This window comes from Panthera onca, chromosome D4 (assembly GCF_046562875.1).
Source record: "Panthera onca isolate mPanOnc1 chromosome D4, mPanOnc1 haplotype 2, whole genome shotgun sequence".
In the NCBI taxonomy this organism is placed as follows: Eukaryota; Metazoa; Chordata; class Mammalia; order Carnivora; family Felidae; genus Panthera; species Panthera onca.
Window position 1 is genome coordinate 69,046,894 of NC_138351.1, and position 19,623 is coordinate 69,066,516.

The window sequence follows — 19,623 nt, forward strand, 5'->3', positions numbered from 1 at the left end:
GTGAATCATTTGCATCAGGCTCTGTGCTGACAGCTCAGAGCCTGGAGGCTGCTTCAGATTCTGTCTCCCTCTCTCTCTGCCCCTCCCCTTCTCACATTCTGTCTCTCTCAGAAATAAACATTAAAAAAAATGTTTTTAAGTGAATCATATGCCTTTCTTTTGTTTGTTTGTTTATTTTTGAGAGAGAGTGACAGAGCGCAGTTAGTGGAGGGGCAGAGAGAGAGAGGATCCCACGCAGGCTCTCCACTGTGAGCACAGAGCCTGACACAGGGCTTGAACTCTCAAACCGTGAGATCACGACCTGGGCTGAAATCAAGATTTGGACACTTAACCAGCTGAGTCATCCAGGCGCCCCTGAATCATTTGCTTTTTAACATTCGTATTTAACTTATTTTTATTGTAGATGTGACTATTTTCTTTCTTAGACCTTTTAGGTTAGAGAGCTTTTCTTTTTTACTCTGTGGGAAATAAGCCCGTAAGCTTTATAATGAGAATCAAGACTTCTGATGTTGCAATTTTTATTTTGAGTAGATTTATCAAGTCAACTGGTAAAAGTTTTTTCTTTCAATCTGTGTATGTGTAGCAGCTGGTGGTAAAGTTTATACCTATACCTAATGATATGCATTAAGAATGAGTCTTTTTTAATACAATATTGTGAAGACATGATCTTTAAGTTTTTGCAAGTATTAATGATTAATATATGTATAAAAATTTTACCTTGCATTTCTCAGATTCTGGATAGTCATTTGTTGTTTAGACCTGTTAGAAAAAAATGTTTATTTTTCCTTTAGGTGAAGGCGCTGAAAGAGAAGATTGAATCTGAAAAAGGGAAAGATGCCTTTCCTGTAGCAGGTCAAAAATTAATTTATGCAGGTATGAATTAAATATTGAAAGTAATGCTATCTTTCAGATTGTGTAGACAAATTCGTTCTGTCAGACACATACGCAGTGTTTGTGTTTGGTATCTTTTAATCAAATGTTAGTGCCTTTTTACCTGATTATATTTCCAATTATATTTTTCTTTATCTTGACTGATCACTTAATGTTTTTCTTTGGGGAAAGTATTAATTGATAGAATTGACATTAGTAATTGTTTTAACTTCAGTTATGTGTAAGACAAAGGTTATGGGCTTCAAATAATGTATTCTTTTTTTCTTAATGTACTAGGCAAAATCCTCAATGATGATACTGCTCTAAAAGAATATAAAATTGATGAAAAAAACTTTGTGGTGGTTATGGTGACAAAAGTAAGTTTTAGCTTTGTTCTGTATATTTTTATGCTTGCGAGGTTTTTTAAAAAAAATAAAGATCCCAAGTCCAGCCTTTATACTTTGGTGAATACAGTTTATGCACATCCATAGTGGCAGGCACTTGGCTGTTTTTTTAAAAATTTTAAGTTTACTTTGTGTGAACCATAAAGTTAATAATTTTATACATTTATAGCTTAAACATTTTTAAATAAATTAAAACAGTTGATAAAATATCATGTAAAAATTGTTAGATTTTGCTGGAGTAGTAAAATTGCTAATTATTTGAAGATTTAAAAATGTGATTCTTAGAATAAATATTTCTTATTTTGTGGTTTTAATAAGGGTGCCTTAAAGAGACTTGTTAAATTATGTGCTAGATCTGATAGGCTCAAGCAGAAAAGACATGTAGACTCCTAAATTCAATGATATTTCTTAGTTGATGGGGTAGATTTTTAGAAACTAAAAAAGAAAAAGGCAGTTAAAGAAATGAAGGAATCATTGTTGTGACGAAGTTTTTTAAAGGGAATTTTTTGTGATTTATTGGACTGAAATATACTTGGGACAGTTTATCAAAGTTTTTCTCTAAAACAGAATGGATATGGGTTCTGTCAGGATTCTGTAATATTTTTAATTAAAGATGCATAAGCATGCAGTAGAGAGTTAAAACAGAAGTGGTGTACTCGTGACATGAATTTTTAGGATTGAATTATCATAATCTGAGAACAGTGATACTTGTAACCCTGAAAATAGGTTTAAATAAGTAATTGGAAACCAAGTTTATTAAGGACTATAAACCATTTATTAAAATAAATGTGAGGATTTTTTTTTAAGTTTAAGGTAATATATGCAGTAGAAATACAGAGAGATGAGCAAGTAAATTTTATTTATTTTAACTTTTAAATTTTATTTAAATCCAAGTTAGTTAACATAGTGTAATAATGATTTCAGGAGTAGAATTTAGTGATTCATCACATACATACAACACCCAGTGCTCATCCCAACAAATGCCCTCCTTAGTGTCCGTCACCCATTTAGCCCTTCCCCACACCCAGCACCCTACCAGCAACCCTCAGATTTTTTCTATATTTAAGAGTCAAAGAGGAGTGCCTGGGTGGCTCAGTCGGTTAAGTGTCCAACTTCGGCTCAGGTCATGATCTCATAGTTCGTGGGTTCGAGCCCTGCATTGGGCTCTGTGCTGACAGCTCAGAGCCTGGAGCCTGCTTTGGAATCTGTGTCTCCCTCCCTCCCTCCTTCTTCTCTCTCAAATATAAACATTAAAAAAATAATTAAAAAAAAAGAGTCAAAGAAAAAAAGTCTCTTCTGGTTAGCAAGTCAGTTTTAATTACTGCATATTTTTGTCCTGAGTAAAAGCAGCTAAACGGTTTACATGTGTTGGACTTAAAAGTTTGTATAATCCATTAAGAGAACCATTGTGATTTTGCTATGTTAAAGCACTTACTCATTAAATGTTTGGGTTTTTTTAACATAATTTATTGTCAAATTGGTTTCCATACAACACCCAGTGCTCATCCCAACAAGTGCCCTCCTCAATGCCCATCACCCACTTTCCCGTCTCCCCCACCCCCCACCAACCCTGTTTGTTCTTAGTATCCAAGAGTCTCTTATGGTTTGCCTCCCTCTCTCTGACTTTTTCCCTTTCCCCTCCTCCATGGTCTTCCATTAAGTTTCTCAAGATCCACATATGAGTGAAAACATACGGTGTCTTTCTCTGACTTATTTCACTTAGCCATTAAATGTTAAACTTTACATACAAGGAACAGAATCATGAGGAAACTTTGTCTCAATTGAGTATTTTTTAATTGTGTTAAAATATACATAACACAAAATTTACCAGTTTAACCATTTTTAATTGTACAGTTCAGTGGTATTAAGTGCATTCACATTGTGCAACCATCTCCAGTACTCTGTACCCACTAAATAGTAACTCCCCATTCTGCCCCCACCCCCCCAGGCCTTGGTAACCACCATTCTACTTTCCATGAATTTAACTACTCTATACATCTCATATAAATGGAATCATAAAGTATTTTCCTTGTGTGACTGGCTTATTTCCCTTAGCGTAGTGTCTTCTAGGTTCATCCATGTTATAGCATGTGCCAGAATTTCTGTCCTTTTAGGGCTGAATAATATTCCATTGTCTTATCTAGTTTTATCATGAATAGTATGCAAAATGTGGTAGCCACATATTTGGATATGTATATGTTTGGGGTCTTATTTCCTTTAGTATTGTAATAACCTTGACTGTTTAGAACGTAACTAAGAATTAAGCAGGATAGGTCTCAGAATAGATGGATGTGTTTGAAGAATAGCTACTTAGAGCCAAGCTTTTTCTTACTTTACACAGGACTCTACTGATAATTTGTGGTTATTTTATTTTCAAGTTATTAATAGAAGTCATCTATTAGAAGGGGAAGTATTAGGCATTATAGAGGCAAAGAGAAATGACCTTATTATAAAGAGCCAGGAAAACTGTTTAGATCAGAAGTAAGCAGCAAAACTTCAAAAAGCAGATGGGTTTGCTACCATTTAGAATGAGGCTTAAATAGCACTGTGGCAACAGAGACTTCGCGAGGGCATGAAATGTTAGATTATTATAATCATAAATAATCTTAAGGGAAATATTAAATTAGCATAATACATTTAAATTACATTTTAATCTAAATCAGAGTTTAGAACATTAATAATTTGCAGAGTATTATATTGGCAGTTTGAAAAGTTATAGGGCTAAACACAAGACTCTTAGAACAAAGAAAAGAGGGAGTGAATGCTCCTAGTATTATTTTTTTTCAGTCCCCTGTCCTACCTTGCACAGCAAGTCTTTCCAGTGCATGCTGAACTAGCTCAGATCAAACAAGAGAGTTATTTTGGTGATGCTTTTATTATTATTATTATTATTTTATTATTATTATTATTATTTTTTTTTTGGTGATACTTTTAAATGACAATAAATACCTTGAAGTTATAACCTTGGAACTTAAACTGTAAAGTTTGGTAGGGGGTAATTAAATGGTCCTTTTTTTTTTAGTACACATTTTGTATATCTCTGAATAGTGGTTTCTATTGGCTCTTTTTTGTAGTGACTTGATAACATAACAAAGACAAACTGTTAGCTAAAAGCTAATTAAGGTTGTTAGTTAATATATCAGCTTTGAAAGAGTAACATAGTGATTCAGATTGCTAATACTGATCACTTATTAAGTTACTTTACGAAATTATTTTCAAGTTACAAGTTTATATTAGTGTTATGTTTGTAGCCTCCTATAATGATAGTCTACTTAGAGATCAGGTAATAGTGTGGTATTTTATCATGATTCATTATTTTACTTTTTTAATGTGTTAAGCCCAAAGCAGTGACTACACCAGCACCAGCTACAACCCAGCAGTCAAATCCTGCCACCACGACCACAGTTAGCTCCACCACAGCTCCAGCTGTGGTCCAGGTCCCGACCTCTCCTCCCGCTTTGGCTCCCACTCCTACCCCTGCATCCATCACTCCAGCATCAACGACAGCATCTTCTGAACCTGCGCCTGCTAGTGCAACGAAACAAGAGAAACCTGCAGAAAAGCCAGCAGAAACACCAGTGGCTACTAGTCCAACATCAACTGACAGGTAAGAACTGTATTCTAGGAAATTGTATCCCAAAACACGTTCATATTAGGAACTTCATGCATGTAGGGGTGCCTGGGTGGCTCAGTCAGTTAAGCGTCCGACTTCGGCTCAGGTCACAGTCTCATAGTTTGTGAGTTCAAGCCCCACATCAGGCTCTGTGCTGAACAGCTCAGAGTCTAGAGATTCTGTGTGTCCCTCTCTCTCTGCCCCTCCCTGCCTGATCTCTGTCTCTCTCTCAAGAATGAATATGAATAAACATTAAAAAAAAAAGAACTTCATGCATGTGTTTGTTTTGATTATTGTTTTGATCAAACTAACTTTGTTTCTACTCTGTTAAACTTTTCTGAACATTGAACTCTCACTAAAACTAATTTTTGTGCCTGTTTAAATTTTTGTGATCCAGTTTTGTATACTCCCATTATTTTTTTTCCCAGGGGGAAGAGAAAGAGGGTCAAAGTTATTCTTCATTTTGTGTAGAAAAATTAGGAAATACAAATGCCCAAAAAGAATTATAAAAATAACTTCATATTTTATTATAGTTTGACATATTATAAATAACTTGACACTGCCCCAGTCATTATTTATATTATTTTCTGATTGTTGTCATTTCTATTGTAAACATCTTTCATTCCATTAAATATTTCCGTTTGCTGCATAGCATTGTGTTTGGATCTGACATTTGTTCACGCTCAACCTTAGAAAAGTAACATCTTTGGGTATTTTCCTCATCTGAAAATTTGTGGATGACAACCTATCTCCTAGAGTTGTTATAAGGATTAAATGGAATAATGATTATAAAAGGTGTAAAATAGCACACGGTACACAGCAATACGTATCAGCTGTTGTGGGTACTTCACCTACCAACTTTTGTTGAACATATGGATTGTTTCAGTTTTCCACTGTTTTATCTATATTTTTGTGAACTTTTGTAAACATTTAAGTTTTGCCTGTGGAGATCTTTAAAACCAAAGAAAAAGCACTGGGATATTTGTGGAGCAAGAAATAATTTCTTGTGAGAAGTTGACAAGATTACTGAGTAATTTATGACAAAAGTTTTTTCCCGCAATGGTAAATTAAAGAACCAAAGCAAGTGCTTTATTTTGCTTGGCTGGAGCTTGTACGGGGAATTTCTGCTTTATCTGACAGCATGGGTTGTATTAAGTCCAGTGTGCATTGGCACTGGAGCTGTTTGTGTTTTGTGACTTCAATATAACTTGGGACCTCAGTGGCAATAGTTAGAGTCCTTGGAATCAAAACCAGACAGAATGGAGATCTGTACAGGAGTTGGAAACACGTACTGAAAGGGAAGCATGTTTGTGATAAATACAACAATGATCAGAAAAAAATTAGTTACGATTATTTTAGTCTTTTACCTATGTGTTCAGTTTCTGTGTCTGATCCAAGTCAACCATGTTTGGAGGGGTTTGAGTCATCTGGTTTATTGCTCACTTTGGGCCTCTTTTCAAGGAATTAAATATTTCCTCTATGCCTGCCTGCTGCACTTTGCCTTAGTTTAGGCCTTCTGAGACACTGTCACCTAACTTGATGCTTCTCCCACGTACATTTAGAAATGCATTCAACACTCTTACCTAGTGGGAGACAACCAAACTCAGGTTAAGCTGTTCTATCAAAAGGTTGTTGGTCCATTCTGTGTGAAGGAGGGAAGTTAACAAATTTAACACATTGTTTCCCAGACCATTTAAACATTGTAAATGTAATTAAATATATGTTCATCAGTACAGGATAGCCTATTTTCTTACATGTTTTCAGCTCTTCGAAAAGCTATTTATAGTGAGAATTTCAGAATTGATCGGTACAATCTCTTTTTTTTAAGATTTTCTTCCTGGAGGTACAGTTTCACTTACCGATTCTTAAGATTCAGGATTACCGGGGCGCCTGGGTGGCTCGGTCGGTTAAACAGCCGACTTCGGCTCAGGTCATGATCTCGCGGTCCGTGAGTTCGAGCCCCGCGTCGGGCTCTGTGCTGACAGCTCAGAGCCTGGAGCCTGTTTCAGATTCTGTGTCTCCCTCTCTCTGACCCTCCCCCGTTCATGCTCTGTCTCTCTCTGTGTCAAAAATAAATAAACGTTAAAAAAAAAAAAAAAAAATTTAAAAAAAGATTCAGGATTACCTTTTCAGACCTACAGAGGTTGCATAAATCAGTAGATGATCAGTGATCCACAGAGCAGATACTAGAGTTACTTACTTGGTTGGGCTTTGTACACCATTTCCCCAAATTATCACCACCTTCGAGAAGGGTAACAGAAGGATGAGGGAAGCTCAGAAAACTGGCTGCTTAAATGTGCCTTAGTCCTTTCATCTGCTCTAAAACATTTAGTGTCCTGTAAAGCACAAAACTTAGTGGGCTAATTATCAGGAGATACACTGGTACCTATTCGAGGGACATCAGAAAGTTTATTCATCACCCCTGGCCTGACATTTCGTTATTAGTCATTTGTGTCTTTAGGCCAGTTTTGTTCTTTAAAAACTACCGATTGCAATGCAAATCCTATTTGTATATATCTACCTTAGAGAAACTGCCTGTGTGCACAAAGACTGCGTTAATTTGTAATTAAAGACAAATTGGAACCAACCTAAATATCCATTAATAAGGGAATGACTTGACCTGCAATTTATTCATATTGGAGAGCAATGCTGCTTGAAGGTGGTAGTAAGTAGGCAGCATCAGCGTCACTGGGAGTATGTTTGAAATTAAACCCCTGACCTAAGTCAGAATTCTCTGGGGGCAGATCACAGAAATCTGTATTTTAACAAGCTCTCCTGGTGAATTTTTAGGCTTCCTAAAGTTTGAGAAGCCCTAATATCCAATAGTACAGGCCAGTTAAAGTATGTAGTATATATGCATATTGAGTGAATGTGGTTTCAAGGCTTTGTTATCAAGTGAGAAAAAGAGATTACAAAATAATATGGGCAGTAACCGTAAACCAAACAAAAGCCACAAAACGACATCATATATTTTCTTTGGGTATATATAGTAACGTGTAGTAACAAAGGAACAGCACACTAACTGATAAGTGGTTTCCTCTGCAGATGGGGAAGGAGAAGCAATGAGGCAGAGTCAAGGTTGAAGAATGGCAGTCCAACCTTACCTCACTGTGGTCTGTGATATGTAAAAGGAAATTTTAAAGCCGTATGCAAAACAGCACAAACTGTTCTGTAAAAGAGCTGCAGGAAAAAACACTAGTCCTACCAGGTAGTAGAATGTACTCTACATGGTAACAATTGCGACAATTTAGAGTGACTCTTACTAGAAATACGGCTCAGTTAAATAGATCGTATTCTAGAAACAGACCAGAATACATACCAGAGACTTCATGCAAGATAAAGATGTGATTTCAGACCACTGAGGAAAATGCTGTTGGGATTAATGTCTAGCCAAATGGAAGGGGAAAGATGGATCACTCTAGACAGATCACGATTCAACATAAAAGTGAAACCATAAACAAGAGAACATGGAAAAATAAAAATCTTTAAAAAGTTACAAAAGGAATAATTGAAAAATTTGTCCATAGAAAGAATTTAGTAAGAGCTTGATTTGGCCAATTAAATGGAGTACTGTGCGCGTGGGGAAAAACAGGTAGTTGTAGTTATGCTGACTGAGATAATCAGGTTAAGCGAAACACATCCAAAAGCAAGACACAACTTCTTGTTACATAGAAACTGCTAGTGGTGGTTGTTCCCTAGGTTGGGGTCTTGGGCAGAATTAGTTTTCCTGTATACTTTTCACAACTTTTTTCCTTCTGTACATGTTAGCCTATCGAGTTAATGAAGATACTTTAAAAATTATACCAAACAAGTAGTTTAATCATGATAATCATATCGGATGTTAGGATGCCAGGCACTTTGCTAAACACTTTACCAGCAGTAACTCCACATACATACATACATACAACTTAGCGATACATGGATATTATTGTTGACCCCATTGTATTGATGAACAAACTGAGGCTTAGAAAGTAATTTATGAATTCAAACTTAGATATTCTACTTGCTCTTGCTATGCTATAGGATTTTCTCAGAACTGAAGTCCACTGTGTTCTCTTTTTAAAATTGGGAATAAGTGTGTTGTATGTATGTTTTAATCTAACTGCTCCCTTTACTACTTTTGTAAACTTGGATTTATTTTTCTTTGGCGTACTCTTCCTGGTCTTTCATAATCTTGTTTTTGTCTACCTTGTTTTCCAGACTCATCTTCTGCAATTGCCCAGCAGAAACTTAGTGCTTTTAACTGATTAACTTTCGGTTACAACTTGCATTTTGTCACACGTCTCCCCATTTTTTGCTTATGCTGTGTTCCTTGATTTAAATGCCTTCCTTCAGTTTCGTATAAGATCTAACTGAAATTCTGTTATGTAAAGATTTCCCAGGCCTTTCCAGCCTAATGTGGTTTCTACTTTGGCTATTTATCGTATACAGGTTTTTCTCCACTATTTGAAAGTAGAGTGTTCCTTTGAAACCTTTTGTAAAAGCAGAAATAGCATAAAGCAATGAAGCAATTACCATTAATTTATATGGAAAAAGTTTTGATCATTCCCAGACCCAAAAAATAACCTCCCAGGCTTAGGACACACCTTGCTAGTGGGTGCACAAAGTAAATTAAGACAAAGCACAAATGCACACACACACGGTTCAGAATTAACAGTGACTTGATATTGAGATGCTGGGAGTAGTTCCAGTTGAAGGAGCTTGGTGGGGCCACTCACTTCTCGGGGTGTACGCCTCTAGAAAGGCTTGCTGCAAAGCAAATGAAACACTATTTTCACTTTTCTTGTAAAAGCAGAAATCCTTTTCAGAGACCATCCTCTTTGGATTTCTTATAGTTAGTGAAAGCAGGTACTAATGTAGATCTTTTGTAAAAGCAAAGCAGTGAACTATGGAAAAGTGGGGGATACTTGCATTGTTTGGTATTTCTTCCACTGTGACTTGACTTATTTAACTTCTCATGTAAATTCTTTCAGGGAAATGGTTGTGCATTCTCTTTTTTGTATTCCTTAAGTAGTAAGCAGTCTGGTTATTTTACATCTTTGGACATTTAAAATGATGCATTTGCAGAAGAATGAGTATTAAGATTGGAAATGTTATGGATAAAGGCTTTAGGGATTAATCTAGAGGACAGTTTAAACACTGTAGCCAGACTTTTACATTTAATTAAAATAAAATAATCTCTTTATATAGTGGACAGTTACTAAACTTTAAGTTTATATACTTTCTGAAGTATGATTTTTTAAAAACCTTTTGCAGTACATCAGGAGATTCTTCTCGGTCAAACCTTTTTGAAGATGCAACAAGTGCACTTGGTAAGTGTCTACGTTGTAAATGACCTTATCAGAGGGATCATTTCTTTAGGTCATGTGTTCATCTTCATGGTTACTTATAATCGAGTTGCTAAATGGTTTCGATAATTGTTCGATTAATGTTTCTAAAGACTTTGTAAATTAATGTGTTATATATTGAATCCTTAGAATTGTACTGTTGTTATTCGAGGTAAGCATATTCTTTTAGTTAAAGCAGATCATTTTCCAAATGTGAATTCTAAATATGGTCTTAACAGAGTTTGAACTATGTACAGGTGTATTACAAAATGTTTTTGAAGTCGGTACAGAATGTTACTAAATCTGTCTCACACCTCATCTTATTCTCCTTCAGCCTTTATTCCAGTTTGTAGCCCTGTTGGGTCCCGTCTGTATTTCATTGCTTATATCATGCTTGTAGTGAACATACCTTTCTATCCCAACTTTTTTTTTTTTAAGTTTATTTATTTTGAGAGAGAGGGAGAGAGAAAATCCCAAGCAGACCCCGAGCTCTGTCTCACCAATCGTGACATCATGACCTGAGCCAGAATCAAGAGTTGGCTGCTTAATCAACTGAGCCACCCAGACACCCCATCCCAACTTTAAATTTAACTATGCTGGATGACGCTCTTTCATCTCCCCTTCACACTTAATATGTCAAAATCAGTTTTGTTTTTTGCCCCTGTTTTTCCATTATAACACTTTGGTATGTTTCCTCCTGTGCCTGCTGATTATTGGTCAGTTGGCTGGGAACCCCATTCCTCCCCTTTGGTACTGTTCTGTGTTACTGGAAATGGTAGGGAGGTAGAAGACTGGGAACAGGTGGGAACAGCAGCTTCAGTGGTATGGGCTTCTAGTTTCTTTGCCTACTTAGTTGCTGCAGCAGCAGGGTTCTAACAGCAGTAGTACCTCATGAGATGTAGGGTGGCCTCTGACCTGATTGGACTTGAACTCCATGAACCTCTCATTGCCATGGAAACGGCATCTTGGCTGCCCATAGCATGTAGGGGCAAAATGTTACTAAGGTCACCGCATGTACCACACCCACATCTTTACATTTACTGTTGTCTGGGACTGCTCTGCTACCAAATAAGTATAAGTTAGCGTCCAATCAGCAAAATAGAAATCACTCTGTCATACAGGGACATGCTTAATCCTCAGAAGTCCTTACAGAGATACCGAAAGGACTAGAGCCAGAAATCGGTAATGTGCTCTCCACTTGCAGAGCTGGAACCCACTGACACTTGTCCCTGGGACTGCCGAACTGTCTGCTGCCACCGCTGCTATCTCAGTCGGAAAGCGTGGTGCCTCCAAGCTCTAGCTGCTGCTACCACACGTACACCTCTGAAGACGGTGTCTTACCTTTACGTCTTCTGTCAACCTGTACAGCTTAGGTCATGGGACCCCTTTACTCTTTAATTCACCCAGTCTTTATGTAGATACCCTGCTGCTTTAAACTTTTCTTTTATGGCTTGTGACACTACTCTTTTCTTGATCCATGCCTCTGACTACTCCTTTTCAGGCCTTCTAGTTAATTCTTTTTATTTTACCTGACCCTTAAATATACGGATCTTCTGCGGTTCTGCTCTAGCCCATAGTTCAAAGTTCAAACTCTGGAAATACTATAATGATTCCCAAAATTATAGCCCCAGTACACATCTCCTTCTGAGCCTCCAGATTCAGATGTGAACTGATTCATTCTTTAAACTGCCACCTGGAAGACGTCTAACCTCCATGAACTCTGTAGGTTCCAGACAGAGTCCTGTTTTATTCCCCCATCCAATTCTTCTCCTTTGTTCCTCACTGCTTGCACCATCATCTCTAGCAAACATTGGCGTCGTCCTTGATCCCCCTGCCTCTCTTGGCCTGTTGAGCCCAGGGTACTGACGGCCCTCCTTTCTAATGTCTCCGGAATACTTGTTTCCACTGCCACTTGCCTGCCTTAGTTCACGCCCTTACCTCACTAATACTCCTGCATTATTCTCTCCTACATGTCAGTGCTCTGTTATAGTGGGTTTTAAAAAAGGCTGATCTAATGAAGTTATTGTTAGTTCCTTGTGCAGTTTCTTGTGACCGGGAAGATAAGACTCTTGATGACACATAAAGGTTCTTCGTCACTACTACTTTTAGTCTCATTAGCTCTCTCTCTTGTGTTGTCCATTGTCCCTAGTTTTCCTATGAGTAGCAAACTGTTTATAAGCATTTATTTTTGAGTGTTGGTAACTTGACTAATTAGGAGGCGTGATTTTAGGAGGTGTAACATGATGACTTGGTTTGGGGGCTCAGGAGTCTGACAGCCTGTGTTGGTCTCTGCACCATGACTTACCAGCCATTGATCCCATGATCAAAATAAACCTTTCTCATGGAGTTACTGCGAGACTTAAGTAAGAAACACCATGTTAAAATCGTTTAGTTCAGGTAGTCCACAGCTCCTAATTTCTTTTATCTTGATGCTGAATTCTGAATCTGGGAACTAAATTACTCAGAGTATATTGGCACTTAAGTAGCTTTGTGCCAGAAGTATATGAATAGGTGATTAAGAAAAAAAATATCTTAACAAGTCCTCTATGGAAGCAGAAAGGAAAAGTCCTTAACTCTAGATATCAAATGCCACCTTAGCTCAGTGATATTTAGGTTTTTTTTTTTTTTTAACTATACTTTTATAGGTAACAAATGCCTTTTGAAAATTCTGCAGAAAATCATTTAACTGGTAAGAGTATCACTGTGCCAGGGAAACGGTGATGCAGAATGACAGGGTCCCTTGCAAGTTGAACTTTTCATTCAGATGGGGTAAAGAAAGAAGGGTGAAACGTAAAGTAAATTGCAAATTATGATTAATGATTTTAAGGAAACAAACGGCTTCCTTAAAGAAAAACAGAAGGTGCTTATACATAGGATAGGCAGTACATCTGTGAGACTGGAACATTTAAATTGAGAACTAGAGCCTGCAGAGGAACTGGCCCTCAGACAAGCCTGGTATGTGTGTAGAGGTTCTGCGGCAGGTTTTAGAAGGTACGACTTATGAACTGGAAAATATCAGTGTGGTTGGAGCATGGTGTTTGAAGATGGTTGGGAGGTTTTCTTTTTAAAGGCTCGCGTATGCAGCCATGTGAAGAAAGAATCGTAGACTTGAGGGAGGCAGTGGGGAGGGGCAGGAGAGGAAGCAGGGTGTAATCCAGAGACTTTTGTGGTCTGGTCTTGAGTGAAGGCAGTGGAGAAGGGGGGAACCTAAGTAGTTTTACACTGTAATTCAGAGGGAGGATCTGCAGATAACGCTGCTAGATGAGATGTGAAAGACAAGGGGAAGGGAACTGTGATCACCAGTTTTCTGGTTCTTGTACTTGTTTGGAAGGATGTGCCGTTTATTGAAATGGAGAAGGCAGATAGGTAGTGGAGGGGCACATTTGAGGGAGAAACCTTTAGAGATCCAAAGTCACATGTCAGTATTGGTTGAGGAGTGAGTGGAATGTGAGAAGTGGACACAGCCTGTGCAAACAGCTATGGCTGGAAAGGGAAGGGAGCGGACATTTCTGAAAGAGAAATCGAGATGTGGCCATGGGGGCATGCTTCTGTTTTTAGGATGACATTCTAGGATATAGTTAACTGCTGATCAGGATAATTAAGTGGAGAGTGAAGGGTGGGAGGTGGAAAAGAGAGAAGATAACTAAAGGGTACAGTTCTTTGAGGACACAAGAAGGGATGAATAGCACCCAGAACACAAGGAGAAGAAAAGATGGCTTAAGTGAGGTGAGTTTGGTGTAGAGAGTTGGCTTTCTTTCAGAGTGTGGTCTGTTGTCTGACATTTCCATGAAGAGCAAGTTTGGGTCAGAGACAGCCTGTGGGAAGTGATTTCCTGGAATAGCAGTGCTTGGTTCATTGCCCCAGCTCTGTATGGTATGAGAAAGTCTAACTTTCTGATTTCTAACCTCCTTTCTCTCTCTGCTTTGATAATAAAAGGTGTCAAGGGAAAACTGAACTTGTTATAGCCGAATCGATTGCTTGAAATGTCCCTCCTACTTGTTTCAGAAATTAGTTCATCTGTCTCTTCTAGGTTGCCTTCCCTGACCTGCTAATTCTGTCCTATATTTGTGCTACATTTGTACCTGATATTTTTATTGTACTTACAAGCTACCACAAACTTCCTGGTATGAAACAACACAGATTTATTATTATGGTACAGTAGGTTAGAAGTCTAACATGGTACTCACTGGTCTAAAATCAAGGGTCTGAATCACTGGGCTACTATCAGAGCTGCATTCCTTTCTGGATACTCTAGGGGAGAATTTGTTCTGTGTCTTTTCCAGGCTTCTGGAGGCTACCCACATTCCTTGGCTTATAGCCCCTTCCTCTTTCATCAAAGACAACAGCATAGCATTTGTGACCTTGCTTCTTTTCTCTTGTCTTTATATCTGTTTCTCTGACCCTCTCCTCTGTTTTCCTTCACTTTTAAAGACTCTTGTGATTACATTGGACCCACCCAGATAATCCGGGATAATTTCCCCATCTTGAGAGTCAGCTGATAAACAACCTTAATTCTGCTTTGCCTTGTAAACCTAAGGTATTACAGAGTTCCATGGATTCGCAGGGGGCATTATTCTACCTGCCACATGTGTGTAGTTTGTGCTGTTGTGCCTCTTTGTATTCCTAGCCCTGCAGTGCCTGAAACACTGTATATACATGAAGCCCCAAGAAATATGTGGAAAATGTGTATTTATTAAATGTTTCCTTTCTTTCCTCTCCCCCCATCCCACATACCTTTTCTTAGTGACAGGTCAGTCTTATGAGAATATGGTAACCGAGATCATGTCAATGGGATATGAGCGAGAGCAAGTAATTGCAGCCCTGAGAGCCAGTTTCAACAACCCTGACAGAGCAGTGGAGTATCTTTTAATGGTGAGAAATATTTCACTTCATTCTACTTTTAAACTGAAAGCTCACAGATCTTAAAGGAACAATAACAGTTCTCAGAAAAATGATAATATATGCTAATAATTTATATAATGCGTTTTTATTAGTGTGTTAACGCTTTGTGTTGAAAAGATGTAGTCTCTTTTAAAGATTTTGATGTGATTTTTAGTTAGGAAACAACGTGACTAAATGAGTTGTAAAATTGGCTATCCACTTGGAGCAGCACCTTCTAGCCTATTCATGTCATAATGACAGCTTGTGTGTTTGGAGAGTGGAGACAGATTTTTTTAAATCTAATCTAATCTTCCATTTTTAGTAGCTTTTTGACAACCGGCATACTTACTCCTGGGTATACTGTTTAAGGCAAAAATATCAAAGTGGAAGCCCATGCCCAATTGTATTTGTCTTGTACTGTGTACATTTTTGTAATTCATTGGCCATCTTTTAAAAATTGAGAGATTTCACTTATAAATTCAGATAGCTGGTTTGTCTGGACAACTTGGATCCAGATTTTTGCAAGGGTTTAGATCATAGACTCTTTAATTTACTATATTCCCATCCATTCCCCGTTACCTGACATAGCATTGTACATTTAATTTAATATATAATGTTATATTATTTGCCTGGTTCCCTTTGCATTTGAATTGTCAGCTTGTTTATAGTCAGTGGTAGTCAAGGGGATTTTGAATAAGTTCTTGTCTTTTACTAGCATAAAATTTTGAGAAATAGATTGTTGTGGACATGGTGTTTATGACAGTGAATGTCTGTTATTTACAGATATGGCATGGGCTAAAATAATAGCATAGAATTTTGGAGCAACATTTAATTAGCTTTTTAAAAATCTGGGACGCCTGGGTGGCTCAGTCGATTAAGCGGCTAAATCTTCATTTCAGCTCAGGTCATGATCTCACGGTTTGTAACTTCAAGCCCTACGTTGGGCTCTGCGCTCACAGCGCGCAGCCTGCTTTGGATCCTCTGTCTCCCTCTCTCTGCCCCTCCCCAATTCTCTCTCCCTCCCTTCCTCCCTCTCCCTCCTTCCCTCTCTTTCTCTCTCTCTCCCTCCCCATTTCTCTCTCAAAAATAAAAAAATGAAAAAAAATTTTAAAATGTTAACATTTTATTCCATAATTGTCTTCAGTGTTTTACAGTATTATCAAGGTCTGAATTGCCCTAAATATCATCTTAGAAATCCAGAATCCTAACTCTTGTGGGGAATATAGTTCACAGTTTAACCCATTCATTTGTTTCCAGGTTGTACTTTTGTTAGAAACTCCTTTTCAGATAATAGCTTCAGGAGAGTCAAAGTCAAGAATGAGTAACTGTGCTGCCTCCACCAGTTATTTGCCTACTCATTTGTATGTGAGATTCACAAAACCTTTTATCATTTCCTCTTCTGAATTCTCTTTTCCATTGTCCTCTTGATGAGAGTCTTTAAAATGATGGTAGTCCATTTATCAGTTTGTAATTTAGGAATCATTTTGGATTGGTAACTATTGTGAGTTTGTTTGTGGTACCCTTCCCCCCCCCCCCCCAGAAAACAAACCCCATATTCTATTAAAGTATTACCTTTCCTTTTATGGAGTGACTTAAATGTATACCTGTGTGGAATTCTGCATTAGTTTAATGGAAGCAGGTATTTTAATCTAATAGATCTGAAGTTTTAAGGTATAAAAAATAGATCACTGTTTTCAAAGTTGTTACTACTTTTTAGCATCAAATGCAAATGAATAGATACAAGTTCATGAAACACTTTATTTTCATTTTAATATTCATTTACTTTTGAGAGAGAGAGAGCGCGCAAGGGCGGGGGTGGGAGGTGGTGGAGTCAGAGAGAGAGGGAGAGGGAATCCCAAGTAGGCTCCACTCTCAACACAGAGCCCGATGCGGGGCTTCGATCCCACAGACCATGAGATCATGACCTGAGCCGAAATCAAGAGTTGGATGCTGAACTGACTGAGCCACCTAGGCGCCCCATTTCATGAAATAGTTTAAAGTGTTTTTGATATATTTAGTGTTCAATTCATAGACTAAAAAGGGCCACCTTTAACTGTCACTAATTTTTGAGACTTCTATAGCAGTGATTAACTTTTTAGTTTAACAAACCTGTTTGAGATTTTGATGGAGGCTTTGGATCCTCAATCTGCATATAATCTGTCAGCACTTACGGATTTGAATTGGTGGAATGTCCGAAATGTTTGTTTCTAATAGCTGGAGGAACGCTAACTTGGGCGGCCATTACCCATAATGCTATTCATTAAGCTTATTTTTTCGTATGTTTATGATCTTGGCTTCTGATTTTTATTGGGAAATGGAAGAATTTACCATTACCATCTCTTACCCAAATGTTTTATTTCCTTCTTCATTCTCCTCCTTTCACAATCTGTGTGGATTTCATAAAGACTTTTAGTATGTTGTTATGAAAAGTCTTGTAAATCATGCATCAGAATAGTGTTCCAAAGTCTCAGTGCAGTTTTAAGTTACAACTTCAGAAGACGAATGGTCCAAACTTAGAATAAGCATCACTTAAATACTGAAATATTTAAGGTTCTTTGATAACTACTTCTGTGAATTGTGAATAATCCATTTTAGTTTTTTCTATGTGATACTTTCTGGATGACACTTTCTTAGAACTATGGATCAATAGTGGAGATCCTCCTTCCTCAGCCACTATTGGCCACCTGCCCTGTCTCCATTAGGCTTTTATTCCAGGGTTCATTTCAGAGCTGCACGTGTGCATCAAAACCTGTTTCTTTGGATGATTTTAAGGCTAGGTTTACAAATACAAACCTTTTTGTCACTGAGCTGGTGAACGTTTCTATGAAGTTTAAAAATTAACTAGGGCAATGTATAGCATTAAAACCAGATGTGTCCAATTTTAATAAAATTTGTATTGATATTTTAAGTTTTTTAATAGTTGGCCTTATAAAACTGTACATTATTACTTAATATGCAAGTTTTGGATCTTTGGTGTTAGGTGTAACCTATGTTGCTATATGTAAACATCATTTTATGACTTCAGTTTTAAATTACAAATCTCCACAACTTAGTAAAATAGCTATTAAGTACAAGTAGCTATTTAAATTTAGTAAAATTGGAAGTATATTAAAAAGTTAGTTTCTTTAGTAACCTTAGCCACATTTCAAGTTCTCAGAAGTTACACGTGATTAATGAGTATCTTTTTAAGTTTATATATTTTGAGGGAGAGCATGCCGCATGGGCATGAGTGTGGGAAAGGTAGAGAGGCAGAGAGAGAATTCCAAGCAGGCTTTGTACTGTCCGTGCAGAGCCTGACATGGAGCTTTATCTCATGAACTGTGAGATCGTGACCTGAGCTAAAATCAAGAGTTGGAGGCTTAACTGAGCCATCCAGGTGCCCTGTGATTAATGAGTATTTTATTGGACAGCACAGAGAACATTTTCATCATTATGGAAAGTTCTGTTGGACAGTGCAGCCTTATAGCAGTATGGGTTCTTCTACACCACACTCAGGTCATTTCTAATCTAACTCGGACATATACAGCTTCCAGATAAGTCTTAATCCTTTACTTTTATTTCTGTTTTTGTTTATTTGTTGAGAGGAAGAGAGGCAAAGGGAGAGAGGGAGAAAATCCCGATGCGGGGCCTCAATCTCACAACTATGAGATGACAACCTGCGCTGACATCAAGAGTCGGTCGCTAGACCAACTGAGCCAGCCAGGTGCCTCATCCCTATACTTTTAATTGACTCAGGCACCTGTTTGATGCTTTGAACAATTAGACAAGCACATTAAATAGATGAATAAATCTTTGACTTTGTGTAATATTTAACTAACTTTGAATGTGACAGGATATTTTAAAGCTGGGAAATTGTATTATAGGGGATCCCCGGAGATAGAGAAAGTCAGGCTGTGGTCGACACCCCTCCAGCGGTTAGTACCGGGGCTCCTCAGTCTTCAGTGGCTGCCGCTGCAGCAACTACGACAGCATCGACCACAACAGCAAGTCCTGGAGGTAAAGTGGGGTGTTTGGATGGGGAGGAAACGGTCCTGAATTTTTAGTGTAAAATGAATCTGAAATACCTTTGAGGTGAGGTTCTTTCCTGGAGCATTTGGATAACTCTTCAAACAAGTTCTCTATCCATTAATGTTAGAGAAGGGCCCAAAACAAGTTCTTCCAAGTAGATATTTAATACGTTCTTGCTGAAACATTAGCGCTCTAATTTTGGCAAAGGGTACATCCTGTTTAGCCTATGCCACGAAGAGATGCTTCCCAGTTTGCATTTCGTGTTACATTCTGAAGCCATTCAGAATGTTTGCTCACCTTGTCTCTTTTCTCTCCCTATAAATGTCATAAAGTGTGTATAATTTCAAAGCCAGTAGGATCTTAGTGGTTATTATACAACCAAAGAAATAAAACACTGGGAGGTTGGAAGACTTCTATCTAAAGGTGAAACCCAAGCTTGAATTCAACTCTCTTTACTGGCCAGAACCCACCCTCCCATTGCCAAAGGCATGACTACAGAGGAAAGCCTGGAGCCTGTGGT

The 19,623-nt window shown here is 37.8% G+C and overlaps 1 protein-coding gene across 1 annotated transcript in view; it reads left to right on the forward strand.

Moving 5' to 3' along the window:
* Positions 1 to 19,623, forward strand: part of RAD23B (RAD23 nucleotide excision repair protein B) — a 47,565-nt gene that overhangs the window by 18,362 nt on the left and 9,580 nt on the right. The window contains exons 2-7 of the mRNA XM_060609111.3: positions 792 to 873; positions 1,168 to 1,247; positions 4,613 to 4,881; positions 10,144 to 10,199; positions 14,959 to 15,086; positions 18,959 to 19,091. Coding sequence (XP_060465094.1) covers positions 792 to 873; positions 1,168 to 1,247; positions 4,613 to 4,881; positions 10,144 to 10,199; positions 14,959 to 15,086; positions 18,959 to 19,091 — 748 coding nt within the window. The remainder of the gene's footprint in view (positions 1 to 791; positions 874 to 1,167; positions 1,248 to 4,612; positions 4,882 to 10,143; positions 10,200 to 14,958; positions 15,087 to 18,958; positions 19,092 to 19,623) is intronic.